The sequence below is a fragment of the Rhincodon typus genome, chromosome 6 (genome assembly GCF_021869965.1).
Source record: "Rhincodon typus isolate 14 chromosome 6, sRhiTyp1.1, whole genome shotgun sequence".
NCBI classification, from domain to species: Eukaryota; Metazoa; Chordata; class Chondrichthyes; order Orectolobiformes; family Rhincodontidae; genus Rhincodon; species Rhincodon typus.
Genome location: NC_063337.1, coordinates 30,551,773 through 30,567,872, shown reverse-complemented (window position 1 = coordinate 30,567,872; position 16,100 = coordinate 30,551,773). Strand labels below are relative to the sequence as shown.

The 16,100-nt window shown below is 39.1% G+C and overlaps 1 protein-coding gene across 1 annotated transcript in view; it reads left to right on the top strand.

Annotated features, from left to right (window-relative positions):
* rxfp2b (relaxin family peptide receptor 2b) overlaps window positions 1–16,100 on the top strand; it is a 125,725-nt gene that overhangs the window by 89,579 nt on the left and 20,046 nt on the right. The window contains exons 13-16 of the mRNA XM_048598144.1: window positions 73–144; window positions 528–599; window positions 8,167–8,396; window positions 12,629–13,039. Coding sequence (XP_048454101.1) covers window positions 73–144; window positions 528–599; window positions 8,167–8,396; window positions 12,629–13,039 — 785 coding nt within the window. The remainder of the gene's footprint in view (window positions 1–72; window positions 145–527; window positions 600–8,166; window positions 8,397–12,628; window positions 13,040–16,100) is intronic.

Below are 16,100 nucleotides of genomic sequence, written 5' to 3'. Positions count from 1 at the left end.
TAGGTATTGCTACTTATTATAATTTATGTTTTTCATTTTGATAATAAAAATAACTTAATGAACTTCTTTCAGGAATATATCTAACAATCCCCTCAAGTTTATTCACCCTGATCAGTTTGATGCCCTTAGCCAACTTCAATCTCTGTAAGTGAATTACACAGTTTAGATGAATATGAACTGATGTTTTGCAAAAAAAAATTGTACATGATATGATGTAGCTTGGTTATATAACTCTATATAGTTCGGCTGCAGTTCATTACATGAACAAAATTCTATATGAGATTAAACAAGAAAGAAACTGCATCGAATTATATTGCTTCAATTTGAAGGCAATAAAAACCATTTGTGTGTTCTGAAATTTGACTATTTCTGAAAAAATGTTTGCATGTGTTCATGCATTTTTTTTTAATTTAAAAAAAATTCAGACACAATGATCGAAAAATCAGTTCTTTGGATTTTGCTTTATTTTTTATTTAGGATCTGTGTACTATTTAACTTGAAGTTGTTTTCCCATTTTGCTTTAACAGCGGTATTGAAGGAATAGAAATTGCAAACATAGAAAGCCGAATGTTTAAGCCCATGACAAAATTAGAACATATGTAAGTAAACAGCTGAAGATTCATCACATTGTATCTTTTCCTAGGTAAATACAACAGCTTTTAATTTATTGTTTAATATGTATTAGAAAGAAGTAATGCTTTTATTATGAGTTGAGGTTGTTGTTTGAAAATTCATCCCACAGTTTAGAAATTCATTTATGAAAATGAAATGAGAAGTAAATGCAATGATAGGCTTTGAGAAGTGGATATCCACGGGAGCAGGTGTGAAAAAGGATACGTGTTGTGCTGTCAACTATTTGCTGCCAAACAAATTCATCTGGCTGATTATTTCAGACCATTCATTTTTATCACTCCTCCATTGCTGGAAGATCCCTCCTTCAAATTTTGATTGATCCCTTTGGATCAATGGCTACTTGAAAAAGCATCCAGAATTTTAACAGGTCTTTGATGTCTTAGGAGGTAGGAAAACTAACAAAATGGCATGGAAAGTATTAGGAAGTATGTCTTCTTTTAGAAAGATGGCAGACTGGTACCTCGAGGCCAGTTGAGTCATTTAAGTAGCATTAAGTGCTGATTCCTGTCTTTGCAGGCTCAGAATGGAGTCCTGCCACCTCATTGGAAGAAAGTTCAGGGAACAATGGCAGCTGCCCTGTAGGCTTAGGGATTGAAGCTGTTCTTTTGGGCACTTCATTGTCTCAGAGTAGCCCTACGCTGGCAATAGCTATCCCCTCATCAACAGTGCTGCCCATGCTTCAAGCACACAACACCACATCCCTCCCTGATCCCAAGTGCCCCCAACCTCACTTGACCCTTTTCAAAGGTAACTCAGTCATTGATGCACCTTCTCCACAATGGTGGCCTCAGCACTGTCTTCGGCTAGCAGGCAGGCTAACAAACCATCACCTTCTAATTGGCTTGACATCTCTGGGGAATGGGCCAGCAGCCTTAATAGGGACAACAGCCCCTTGTTATCACATAGCCTGCCATTACACATGATCTGTTGTTAATCACGAATAGTCCCCATTAACAACTATTCACCCTCCCAGCCTGATCATTATCAACTCCTTTGTCTGTCCAACTGTTCTTCTCTCTCTTTAGGCTCTGTCCTATCATTTACTCCCTACCCTACTCACCTCCCTATTTTCTGCATATAAACTGACGTTTTCCCAGCCACAATCAGTTCTGAGGAAGGGTCACTGGACCCAAAACGCTAGCTCTGTTTTTTTCTTCACAGATACTGCCAGACCTGCTCAGCTTTTCCAGCAACTTTGTTTTTAGACCTGGTTGTAGTTGTTTAATTGGCTTCGGCAGGAGATGTGCCTCCTGTTTTCTCTGTCAGCCAAAGGATAGCCTCCCACTTTTGGCCCTAACAGCAGGACTTCAACCATTTTATTTAAATTCAACTGTATATGAAGCTCACACCCAACCCTATCTGGTAAGAAAGCCTCTTATTCATGATAGCTGGAAAGATTTAGCAAATCAAAGAGTAATCTAAAGTATGGGGTCAGAAATCCTCTAGAACCAGCAAATTGTAATGCTTATTGGAAAATGAAACCGTCCTCTAGTCAATCCAACACTAGCACTGACATGCTAACACTGTCCTTAAATGTTATGCCACAAAGCACCAATAAGGGATATCACAAAGATCAGTCATAATGATCCTTTGCCCCTCAGACACTAGACAGACTTTTTCACAAAAAGTAGTAGAAGTTTGCAAGGTGTACTTGTGGAGATTCTGATGCAACTTGCTTGACATAAATAGGATGGTGGAACTCCAAAAATTACAGGGTTTTATTTTTGCCTGGTTTGCTGTAATAGTGACTGTTGTTATTTTTCTAGCATAACTGAAGTATTGAATTGGACAGTCATCTTAAATAAATGTAGCCTATTTCTCCACATATGACAAATCTGTTATTCCAGGAACCACTTTGGTGAATCTTCGTTGCATTTCGACTATGGCAAGTATATTTTTTCTTAAGTAGGGTGACCAAAACTGCATTCAGTTCTTCAGGTGTGGTCTTACTAATGCCCTGTACAGATGCAGTAAGACTTCCTTGCTGCAGTACTCAAACCCTCTTGCTAATGGAGGCAAAAATAATAATTGCCTTCCTAAATGTTTACTGTACCTGTATGCTTGCTTTCAGTGATTGGTGTAGATGGGCACCTAGGTCCCTTTGACAATCAAATTGGGCGCATCTCCCAATCAATCTGGTAAACCCTTGCTGCACACCCTGTACAGTGGAAGTCTTCTTTCTCAGACAAGGCAAACAGATCTGCATGCAATATTCCAAGTGTGGTCTCACCAAGACCTTGTTTAAGCGCAGCAAGACATCCTGTGCTTGAATCCTCTCGCTATGAAGGCCGACATATTATTTGCTTTTTTTACTGTCTGCTCCACCTACATGCTTACCTTCAGCAACAGGCATACGAGAACACCCAGGTCTCATTGTGCATTCCCCTCTTTCAATTTTTTGCCATTCAGATAATAATCTGCCTTCCTGTTTTGCTACTGAAGTGGATAACCTTACATTTATCCACCTTATTCTTCAACTGCCATGCATTTGCCCACTCATTCAGTTTATCCAAGTCACACTGAATCATCTCTGTATCCTTCTCACAGTTTACCCTCCCACACAAGCTTTGTGTACTCTGCAAATTTGGAGATATTACATTTAGTTCCCTCATCCAATTAACATATATTGTAAATAGTTGGGGTCCTAGCGCTGATCCCTGCGATGCCCCACTTGTCATTGTCTGCCATTCGGAAAAAGGCATGTTTATTCCTACTGTGTTTCGTATCTGTCAACCAGTTTTCTATTCATATCAATACACTACCCCAACTCCCATGCACTGATTTTATACATTAATCACTTATGTAGGACATTGTCGATCACCTTCTGACAGTTTAAGTAAACCACATCAAGTGACTCCTGCTCATCAAGTCTGTTAGTTAGTTTCTTGAAGAATTCCAATCGATTTGTCAAACATGATTTCCCTTTTGTAAATCTATGCTGTCTGTCCAATCCTGCCACCGTTTTCCAAGTGTTGTGCTACTAAATCTTTTATATTGGACTCCAGTATTTTCCCTACCACTGACATCAGGCTGACTGGTCTATAATTCTTGATTTTCTCTCTAGCTCTCTTTTTAAATAGAAGGGCTACATTAGCTACCCTCCAAAGATCTAGCTGACTAAAATCAATTAACATAACAATTTTGCCTGACATACATTAGATAAAAATGGTTTTTCACTTCTGTATTACAAGGTACATTTTGTAAGTCTGTATACAGGACTGCTGTTCACCCTTTTGGGCATGATAATGTTGCATGGTTGCATAATAGGCTAGTGACCTACATGGAATACTGCAACCTTCATCTATCTGTGTCTATGATGAAGCCTGAGCAAGCCTTTGCTGGGGCTCATTCCATTCAAAACTGTGCCTAGTTGTCTGTGTGCATGTTGTACACTGTTCATTGTTACTCTATACATGTCGTTGCTCAAGGGCACATTCACATAATCTCTACCAGATATGAACAATCAGGTATTTGGGAATCTCTTACATGACAGTTTGTACCGATTATGATTGTATCAGGAATTTTGGTCCCAAATTTTCTTGGGAAAAGTGAGATTATTAACGAGAGATCCTGTATTTATGACCTTGAGTGTGCAGGCAAGAATTTGTCTACACCAGTAAAGAAAACAGAAATACAGTATTATTTAATAAGTGGTGGATTGGGAAATGTTGATTGTCAAAGGGACCTAGGTGCCCATGTACATCAATCACTGAAAGCAAGCATGCAGGTACAGTAAACATTTAGGAAGGCAATTATTATTTTTGCCTCCATTAGCAAGAGGGTTTGAGTACTGCAGCAAGGAAGTCTTACTGCATCTGTACAGGGCATTAGTAAGACCACACCTGAAGAACTGAGTGCAGTTTTGGTCACCCTACTTAAGAAAAAATATACTTGCCATAGTTGAAGTGCAACGAAGATTCACCAAACTGGTTCCTGGAATAACAGATTTGTCATATGTGGAGAAATTGGGTCAACTTAGGCTATAATCACTGCTGTTTAGAAGAATGAGAGGGGTTTCCCTGAAACATAAAAGATACCGGCAGGGTGGGGCATACTGGATGGAGGGATGATGATTCCCCTGATGCTCGTTATTGTTATATACCTTGTTAACGTCACAACTTGTTTTATTAATATTCAGCCTCCTATCGTACCAAACTCACCAAACAAGCTATACATGGAAAATCTTTAAGGAAACCAGAGCCAGCACCTCGTAGATTCAGTTTGCGAGTTGCTCTGAATGATCTCTATATTGGAAAGTGAACACCAATATGTAAGGCACACTCCACGGGCATCAAGCATGTACACCCTACATCCACATACATTGGCATCCAATATATGTCAGCCTCTAAGCACCCTGCCTGATACATCTCCGATTTACTTATAGACCATAATGACAACTATCACTGTAATGCTGCTGCAAAGATACTTTACAATCAGGAACACGCGCCCAGCTCATGGACTGAACCAGGCTGCATCTCTGGTATGTTGCTTGCTGTCATGGTACTCTCCCACTCACTCTCAGTCTATCTGGATGCTCACTGCATCCATGCCTTGGATTGCCTTGATTTTGTGCACTTTGCCAAAAATATCAGGCTCATATTACTGCTGTCTCAACTTGCTATTTAGTACAGACACAAAGACAGGAAGCAAATCATAGTTGTCAGCAGGCCTCAGTCAAGTCAAGTGGGGTAGCCTTCACTTAGGGATCCCAGAACAGACCATTAAGGGCAACCTCCAAAATCAGGCCTTGCTTGGGGCAGTTGGAGTTAGGAACCTCTCCTCTTAAAGGGTAAAGAGCCAAATGAGAGGAAACATACCACACGTCCTGAATTTTTCTGCTCAATTGTGGGCTGTTTCTCTCCTAGAATGAGAGAAATGCTAGTAAAGGAAATTAAAGTGTGTGGCTGTTTGTTTTGGTGCCAGTGGGGAAGTGTCCTGAGTAAGTGAGAGGCAGCACAGAGGGTATATAGAGTCAGTGGTGTTGGGATTGGGGTGGTTGAGAGAGAGCAGGGGAGATGCGACAGGCAATAGTGATAGTAATAGAGCATGAGCTTTGGTGGGAGGTGGATGCAGTAGCAGAGATAGAATAAATGAGAGAAATCAGGAAGGCTGGTGGAGTAGAGAAGGTCATTGTCCTTCTTCTTATATTGGTGTGCATTCCTCCAGGTGGCTGAGTCTACTCTGAGCCAATTGGCAACCTCAGACTAGTTGACATGGTCTGGTGTTGTGGTCTCCAGTCCTTGTCCTGGAGGAAGAGGAAGTCCCATCTCTGCTTCACCCTGTCCAGGAGGACCTGCAGATACTTGCCCACACACTGGGCTGCTGATTTCCCCCTGTCTACCATGTAAAACCATCAGGAACTGGGCAGGGCAGCACCAGTCTGAAAGTGCTAGTCCAGGTGCCCAAAAGGCTTTAAAGATGGCATGGGTACAATGGATATCAGAGAATAATGGGATATCTGCTGAGCGGCAGCTGGTTGTAGGAGCGATGCATGGTAACATGGGCAGAAATCAAATGAGAGATGCCATTGCAGTATAGTAGGTAATTTATGTGACAAGCTTAGTAAGATTGGGTGAGCGAACTCGCTAGACCTTGCAGTGACAAACCCTTCAAAAAATTCAACACAACTCCGACTTAAATTAAGAAATGTAAAGGTTCAGCTTATAGCTGATCTTCGCCTTAAATTCATTTAGCTACCCTTGATGGTTATAGCTTGATACCCTACTAAACAAAAAAATTGTTGATTTATCAAAATATAGGGGTAGATTTTCCCTTCAACATGCTGTAAAGTATTACTTTCAAACTGTAGCCATGGAAGCACCTTCAGGACAGACAGATCTACAGTTCACCTGTAAGCATCATCTGATACATGGAACGCAATAATCTCTAGTCTTAAAAAGAGATAAAAGAACCCCAAAAATGTAATTAACATATTTATTTATCTGAGTACTAGAGTGTCATTACATGCAATATTATACAGATCTTTACAATACATTGCATAATACATACTAGTAGCTTTATGGATCCCTGGGGGATGCCTTTCAGTCTCTCACCCCTAAGTAAATCAACTAGTTCTTTGTATTTCATCAATTTGTTCATTTCAGAGACACCATCATGTTGCACTTGCTTGTTATTGGGATTTCTGCTGTAAAAATAAGCAGTGGCAATAGAGTCAGAAGTTAGGAATTTCCCTTGGAATTCTCCAATTGGCCTACATAACGTCAGAGGAAGATTGTCAAAAACCCTGCACATACCCAGGACTTCTACGTATCTTTCATGAAGATTACAGTTGTTTGGTTGGGACCAACTTTTAAGGGTATTCCTTCCAAGAGTAATTAAATCCATGGAAATTCCTACAGCCTATTCTTTACCATCATTGATTTGGTAATGTCTGCATTACAAATCTAGTTTCAATTAAACTGCCTTACTTCTAAAATACCTGATAACATTTCTTTTTGTCAGTGCAGTATTTTTGCCAAGCCGTTTGCAAATACTGCTCCCGTTGTGTCCCTAAGGTCCATGCGTTAATTTATACTAACAGTGGAACTTAACACATTCATTGTTAAGAGGCATTCAAAGGAATGTGCTTCGAATTCCCCTGGCCTATACATTCAAACCTAATTGAACATAACTGTAATTCATGTCATTACTTCCATCTGCCTCATAGAATCATACAGTAAAGTTGGAAGCTGTTGCATATCATGCTTGTTCTTGTGGCACAATGGTAGTTTCCTTATCTCTGAATCAGCAGGCCTAGGTTCTAAACCCCATCTACCACAGAAATGTGTAATTAAATCTCTGAATAGGTTGATTAGAAAATATCTGTAATAGTCCTTTGAAACAGCAATCAATTTAGTCTTTTTCCCCCGCTCACTTCCTGTAGCCATGAAAATATTTCTTTTACAAGTTTATATCCAGATTGCTAGCCAACTTATGAGTCATTGGCACACTTCTGTTCCTTCAGTAGCTATGCCTGCTAACCCCTTTGCAAATTTGGAGCCTGTCATCGCCCATCAAAAATCTGTTTGTGTTTCTCCCAACAAATTAAAGGCATGTTCCATAAAACAGCTTTGTTTCAATTGTGCTAAGGGCATTATCTAAAAAAGGATTCTTCTGCAAAACTGCATTCACAATTTTTTTCCCAACACCAGTTAAGCGATTATCCACTGTTTGAGAAGTCATTACTTTTGCATCGTGATTGGCTATGAAAATTTGTCCCCCACCCGTTGAAATGACAGTACAGTTTGAAAATAATTAATTTTCTTTCAGGTTAAAAAGTAAGACTAGAAAGTGGGCATATATTTTAAAAAGGGTAAACCAGATATTGACAATTTGGCTGATTCTTTGCATCCCAACAAGAATGAGAAAAAGCAAATTTGAAACTATGCAGACTTTCAATAGCTTTCACATAAATTTTAATACCGCTTCATAAACAGATTGAACAAGACCTTTTCTGACAGGATTTGCAACAATGCAGCAACTAATAGTGGACATACTTGTAATTAATGTGGTTTGTGCTATTTTTCTTCACAGATACTTCAACAAGTTCCAGTATTGTGCTTATTCTCCTCATGTGCGCAGTTGTAAACCAAATACAGATGGTATATCTTCCTTTGAAGACCTACTAGCTAACATCATTCTTAGAGTATTTGTCTGGGTCATAGCTTGTCTTACTTGCTTTGGAAACGTTTTCGTCATTTTCATGAGATCACTTATTAGAGCTGAAAACAAGCTTCATGCTATGTCTATAAAAATTTTATGCTGTAAGTAATTCTTTGTATTTTTTTTGATATTCTTTTAAAATAAGTCAGTAAAGCTTATCTTTTGCAAGACTTCTACATTGTTCAGCCATCTATCTCTTAATAACACTGGGCCTGAAAATCTGTGGGTTATTCTGGCATATTTCTGTCATATTGCCAATTGAACTGTCATGGTAAGGGCTGAAAATAATAAGTTTTCATGTGCCTTTGTAAAATGTTCGCCCTTACAAGGGCACCTGTGTGAGATAAGGTTAATGTATGGCTGGCAACAGGGACCTTCTCCATTGAGAGTTCCTACATTCTACATCTTGAAGAAACTTTAGAAGGTGACAGTTCAACTGCAAGGAGGAATACCAGCTAGTTGAGTCATCTAAATGAGTATCATCAAATGGGTGTTCCAGCAAAGAATTGGTGGAGGTCCACGAGAAATTAAATTTTATTTTTGAATAATGCCACTTTCGATTTGGTAAAGACATTTAGACAGGTTCATGGATGGGATAGGTATGGAAGAATATGAACCAAATGCAGGCAGATGAACCTAGTTTAAATTGTGAAAACTGGCGGCATGGGCAAGTTGGGCTGAAGGGCCTGTTTCCATGCTGTATATCTCTGACTGACTCTGACTAGTGAGCCTCAATTAGTCAATAATCTAAAGAAGAATCCATTTCAGAATTACAATGGGCAAGTGTTTACAATCTCCCACTGGCAGCTTTGTTTGGGGGGACAAAGGTCAGCAGTGGTGAGATGGCTCTGTAAAATTCTCCAGGTGGCCTTTTTGTTGCTTGCCCCCCCACCCCGTGTCTGTACTTTTATATTGAGCACATGAGGCTGAGGGCAGGCCCCTGTCCTAACCTCAATTCAGAGTGGGTGCATCTGTGGGTAGTCAACCTTAAGCCTAGGCCTTTTTGTTGCTTCTCACTGAGTCTCAACTTTGAGATTGTAATCCTAGGCTCAAGGTTGGCTACCCACAGATGCACCCTCCCTGCCTGAATTTTCAATCCCCCTCTCCCCACTATCACACCTTACTGTGCCTTCAATGGGATTCATTCTCCTCCCTCAACATTTAACTGGATCTGGGTTCTAATATAGAATCTGGGGATACATTGCAGTCCTGTTGTTAGCTATTGCTGTTGCTAGTGTTTCTGGGAAAAATAGCAACTCGCAAATCAGATTGTTTGCAACTATCTAAGGCAGGACTTATTCCTCACTGTTGAGATGCAAAAGTTCTATCTCCAGCCATTTAATGCTTCTTGGAGAGGGACAGGGCAGCAATTCCCATCATCTGAGAAATTCTGTTCCATATGTTTATATAAATCAATATTAGCAATCAGCGATACATAAAAGCAATATATCCCCCTCCCATCCCTCAAGTTGCGCCAGGACCCCTCAACAGCATAGCTCATTAAAGCCTTGGTCTAAACATGGAAAAAAAAAATGCTGCATTCCAGAAATGAGGTGAGAAGGATACCTTTCACTTCATGGCAGTATTTGACTGAACGTGGCATCAAGGAGCTGTAGTAACATTAAAGTCAATGAGAAGCAGGGACGAAAGCTCTACACTATCTGGAGTTATATCTAGCTCAAAGGAAAATAGTAATAGTTATTGGGGGCCAATCAATTCAGCCACAGGACATTACTACAAGCATTCCTTACCGCAGTGTTACAGGCCCAAACATTTTCAGCTGCTTCAGCAGTTCCCTGACTTACATAAGGCCTGGAAATATTCAATCTTGGGCTGCTAAGTTTCAAATAACATTTGTGCTGCACAGATGTCAAGTAATCATCATGTCCAATGAGAGAGAATCTAACCATCTCCCCCTGATATTCATTGGCTTGGCAGTCATTGAATCCTAAAAAAATTTTATGGGGATCATCATTGACCAGAAACTTAATTGGATCAGACACATAAAGACTGTGGCTATAAAAGCAAGTCTGGGCATTTTGTGGTGAGTAACTCATTCATGATTCCACAAAGCCTAGCCATTGTTTGCAAGGCACAAGTCAGGAGTGTGACAGAACAGTTTCCACTCCCCTGAGTGCAACTTCAACAACAGTTGAGAAGCTCAAAACCATTCAGGACACTGAAGCCGCTGGATGGGCATGCTTTCTTTAGCATTCATTTACTTCACCATCAGCACACAGTGGCAGCAGTACATACCATCTACAAGATGCACTGAAGGAACTTACCAGCTCCTTTGATGGCACTTTCCAACCTGGCAACCTCTGCTGCTGAGAAGAGCAGAAAATACATGGGAACATCATCACTTGAAGCTCCCCTCCAAGCCACACACCATCCTGACTTGGAACAAAACACTGTTCCTTCATTGTCACAAGGTTAAAATCATGGAATTCCCTAACTGCAGAATGAGTGCACCTACACCACATGGACTGCAATGGTTCAAGAACTTGACTCACTATCACCTTCTTAAAGACAATTAACATTGAGCAACAAATGCTGGCTTGAACAGCAACATCCAAATCCCATGTGAGAATGAATTTTAAGAAACCCAGAACAGACAAGAGCTGTTTTGTATGGGAACAAGAGCACATGGAAATAACCATCCAAACAACATGCCACCCAACTCAGAAATATATCTACACTACTTTAGTGTGAACAGGTTGACATCTGAAAGTCCACTATGCTTTTACGTACATTGCACAAACTGAATTTCTCATCATCACCTTGTGAAGGGCAATTAAGGATAGGCAATCTCCATGCACATGTTTCTACCAAGCTATCAAAAATCAGGCTTGTTTCCTGAAATTAGATGGAAAAGTATACTTCTTTCTCAAAGAAATGAGAAAAAATGTTATCAAGATTAATAATTACTAATAAAAATATCTAATCATATGTTTTGTAATATGCAAATACTGACAGTATCATCCATTAACAGCAACAAAAACTGCAGCCAACATTTTTCAAAATAACTTAGTCAATGTAAATGTTGAGAAATCATTTAACTTAAACATGGAATGAGCACCCTTTGTAAAGAATGGCTCTATTGGCAGAGCAAATCTGGGTATGCCTCCTCTCACTACCACATCATTGCCACAGAAGTGCTTAGCCTTCACTGATAGAAAATGCAAGCATTTCTTTCCTCTATTCCTCAGGGCAAACCTGGTAAATCTTGGAAATTTTACATTGTCAGTGTGAAAATTCCCAGCATCAACAGTTGCCAACATTTTCTAGCAGATAAAGATATTTTGTTGAACCTTTTCATCTTTCATTAATTAGAACAATTCACAAGAAACACCAATGTAAAAGGGATACTTTCTTTATAACGTTTGAGAACAGAGTAATGATAGATTGGCAAAAGTAGAGACATTATCATGGAGAATGCATCAGTTAAATAATGATGGATCGTTAACTGCCACTCCGTGTTTAAATTTAAACAAGGAAGATTGACTCGATTGGTCAAAGTATTGCTTTGAGAAATTAACCACACCTGTTTGGTTAAGTTGAAACAGGCAGAATGTGTTACATAGTCATGCTGTCTGCACAAACAGGGCCTTGTTCATTAAAATACATGGCTTCTAGTACATGTTAAGTGTAACCCACTGTGTGAACATGACTGACAATCTCAAATTGGTTGTTACAGTAATTCTTAGCACACTTGGAATTATTTCGGAATGTCCTATCATTGAATCACATCCAATGTTGGACACTGTATTTTGCAATCACAAGCTGGTTGGGTGCAGTCAATACATTGCTTGTTGTGAACAGCCAAAGGCACATGCTGTTAGATACGATCTGCCAGTGTTTGGTATGTAGTGAGAATCGCACATGCACTGAAATTTATACACGACATTTCTTATTTCGGATATGAGCAGAATGTATTTTTGGCTTAATGGCAGCATCCTGTTCATGGTGAACATCATTCATGTTGCTACTGCATAATAACTAGCTTCATCTGTTGCTCAAATATTTCAGATACCTTACACTGCCCCTCTCCCCCCGCCCCCACCCCAACACCCCCAAGGATAATCTTAGCTAGACTTGCCAGTTTTTAGGACCAAAAGTGATGGTTTAGGCCAATTCCTGATTTTGCACAGTATATAGTGAGAACTTTTTGTTCTTCATTTTGTGCTCAAGGAACAGTTGTTGTCAGAGTGCAAGACGTAGGTAGCGAACCCATTAAGCACAATTCCTTTGACAAAGCTCGTACCTAATTATATTGCTGTAAATTACAAATATTTTCTATTTGAAACATATATGTCCCTTTTTTATATAAAAGGTGCCGATTGTCTGATGGGAGTATATCTATTTTTCGTTGGAATTTTTGATGTCAAATATCGTGGGGAGTACAACAGACATGCACAACTATGGATGGAAAGTATCCAGTGTCGAATGATAGGATTTCTAGCCATGCTTTCTACTGAAGTCTCAGTTCTCTTATTGACTTATCTGAGTCTGGAGAAGTATATTGTCATTGTTTTTCCATTCAGTAATATCAAACCAGGAAAGCACCAGACTTTGGTAATACACATTACAATTTGGCTTATTGGATTCGCTATTGCTTTAATTCCTCTCTGGAATGAAGATACATTTGGGAACTACTATGGAAGAAATGGAGTTTGTTTTCCTCTTCATGCAGACCAAGTTGAAAAGGATGCCGCAAAAGGCTATTCTATTGGAATATTCCTTGGTATGTTTTTTTATTAATTATTATACTCTGTTCAGAACTGTAGAAACATTACAACCGCCAAAATTTGCAAAACACAAGCAAAGATTCTCAAACACAGATACAGTTGCACCTGATAAATCCATCATTGGGACAGTATGCTACTTTTCATGTCAAATAATAAGGAAAAGGGAGGAAATAAATCTTACACCTGCAAAGCAACTTTAGAGCTAACTTTGCAATACTGAGGGTATGCTGCAGTGTCAAAGGTGTTGTTACTGAGAAATATGCCCTGTTTGCCTTTTCAGGGATAATTTATTGTGACACTATCAGAAGAAGTGTATGGGAGTTCTCTGGGTGTCCTAGCCACCATTTATCTCTTAAGTAATACCACTGAAACCGATTATTGAGTCATTTGTCTCAGTTATGCTTGTGAGATTTTGATGCACACAAATTGGCTTTTGTACTTGTCTACAGTGTATTTTGAGATCTCTCCAAGAAGTGAAGACAGCTATATAAATTCAAGGGCTTTTTCCTTAACAGAAAAACAACTGAGCCTTAAAGTATTCATCTGAAAATTCCCTCTTATCTTAGAAGAGATTAAAGGAAGATGAATAAATAACCTTGCATTAAGTAGAACTATTTCTGATGAAAGCAATAAAACATTCAGATTGTTAAAATTTGATTATAAATGTGTTTTCCTGATTCTTTTTCAATTGTAAAAATGATGCCGTGACTGTTGCTTAGATCCAACTTTCTTACCAAAATACATTTCAAACAATATAATTGTCGGTGCTTAACACTTCTTCATTTTTCTACAAGGAGACATAGATTTGAAATTGATTGGCACTTTGTCCTGTAAAACACAATTTCATCATTTCGTGACAGGGAAAGGAATAAAACTACAGAAAAAAAGGAAGAACTGCAGATACTGTAAATCAGAAACAAAAACAGAAATTGCTGGAAAAGCACAGCTGTGGAGAGAAATCAGAGTTAACTTTTCAGGTTGAATGACCCTTCCTCAAAGCTAAAACTACAATGTTCCTTCCCAGAAAGCTCCATCATCCACAATGCTGTTATGAAGTGAACAAACGAACAAAAAATTGTATGAGAACAGACAGCTGACCAGTTGGCAATTGCATTCTGTTTGGTAGGGACATTGTCACAAAGAATGCATTAGTTAGATAATGATTAACTGTTTTCTGCCAAGCTTTGTTTAAATATAAACCAGGTGTTGACTCTGATTGATTAAGGCTTTGCTCTGAGGAATTGGTCCTGTTTTGTTCAGTTAAAACAGGCTCAGTGTGTATACATGTTCTTTCTGTCTGCAAAGAACAGGGTCCTGTGTATTAATATTTTCCAGCAGGTCAAGGATGCCACATTGAGAGCACAACTTACAATCTTAATTGGCTGTCAATATAACACCTAGTACACTCTGCATTATATTGCAAATCTTGTCCAATCACAGAATTGCATCTAATGTTAGACACTGCATTTAGGGTTTTGCGAGCATGGGCAGGTTGGTATTGGTCTGTACCTATCCTGTAAGTGGCAAACCATTCATGTTGTTATTGCATAATAGTAGCAAGAAACACTGTGAAATCTGTCTGGGGTTGTGTCAACCATAAGTTTACTTTCACTGGGAAATAAATGCATGGAATTCCTACATTTCCATATGGTGTATATTCACCTTATTTGCAACTTTGTAAATGGGACATAAATCATTGAATTATTATACAATCTTGATTTTGAAATAGGATGCCTGAAAGCCATTTTGTGAGATAATGGCTACCCTGATCAGATAATTTCTCAATGTATATCACGCAAACACATGAATGGACCTATGGCTGCCATGTTCGGGCCTGAAAACTGCCCAGTCTACTCCAGATTGTCTTCAAAGAATAAGGTATCTCAAAACTTTGAGCAACAGATGAAGCTAGTTGTTTTACATTAATATTATGCAGTCATAACACAAGTGGTGTTTGCTACTCAAAGAATGCTGCCATCAAGCCAAAAAATTTGATTTGTTTAATTTGATTTATTATGGTCACATGTACCAAGATACAGTGAAAAGTATTGTTTTGGGTGCTAACCAGACAAATCATACCTTACATAAGTACATCAGGGTAATAGAACAGAATGTATAATATAGTGTTACAGCTGTAGTGAATGTGCAAAGAAAGATCAACACAAAAAATGAGGGGTCCATTCCTAAGTCTGATAACAGCAAAGAAGAAGCTGTTCTTAAATCTGTTGGCAACAAGGTGCAGGGCTGGATGAACACAGCAGGCCCAAATTTTTGTATCTTCTGCCCATGAAAGAGGATGGAAAACAGTATAACCAGGGTGGGAGAGGGTAGGAAGTATAGATGTTTTTGCCTGTCACAAAAATGAGGAATGTTGTAAATGAATTTCAGTGCCTGTGTGATGCTAGGTATAAAGACCCAAATCCTAAAGACTGGTGCAGCAAATCAAACAGCATGACCCTTCAGAGTCCAAAGCATGCATGGTACTGACCATACTCAACCATTTTGTGTTTGCAAAACTCTAAACAGTGTCCAACATTAGATATAATTCTGTGATTGGACAACATATATTAAATAATTCTGAGTGCACTGACAACCAATTTAATAATATCAATCAGGCTTGCAGTGTGACATTCTTGCACATACTAGAAGCTACATATATTAATACACAGGGCCCTATTCTTTGCAGGTAGAAATAACATGTACACAACTGAGCCTGTTTCACTGAACACTATAGGCAATAGCCATTTTCTGTTTCATTCCTCAGAGCAATTTCTTGATGATCAGCATCAACATATGTGATTTAAATTGAATAAAGCATGCCAGTCATCATCTAACAGGTGCATTTCCCATGGCAATCCCTCTACCAATCAGAGTCCATTTGCCCACAAGTTAACTGTCTGTTCTCAGACAGTATAAACGTGTTCACCTTTACATTGATATGTTTTGTGAATATCCTAATAAGTGCAGGACAAAAGGCTTCAATGAAGTGTGTGACACAACACAGTATGGAGCTGGAGGAACACAGCAGGTCAGGCAGCATAAGAGGAGCAGGAAAGT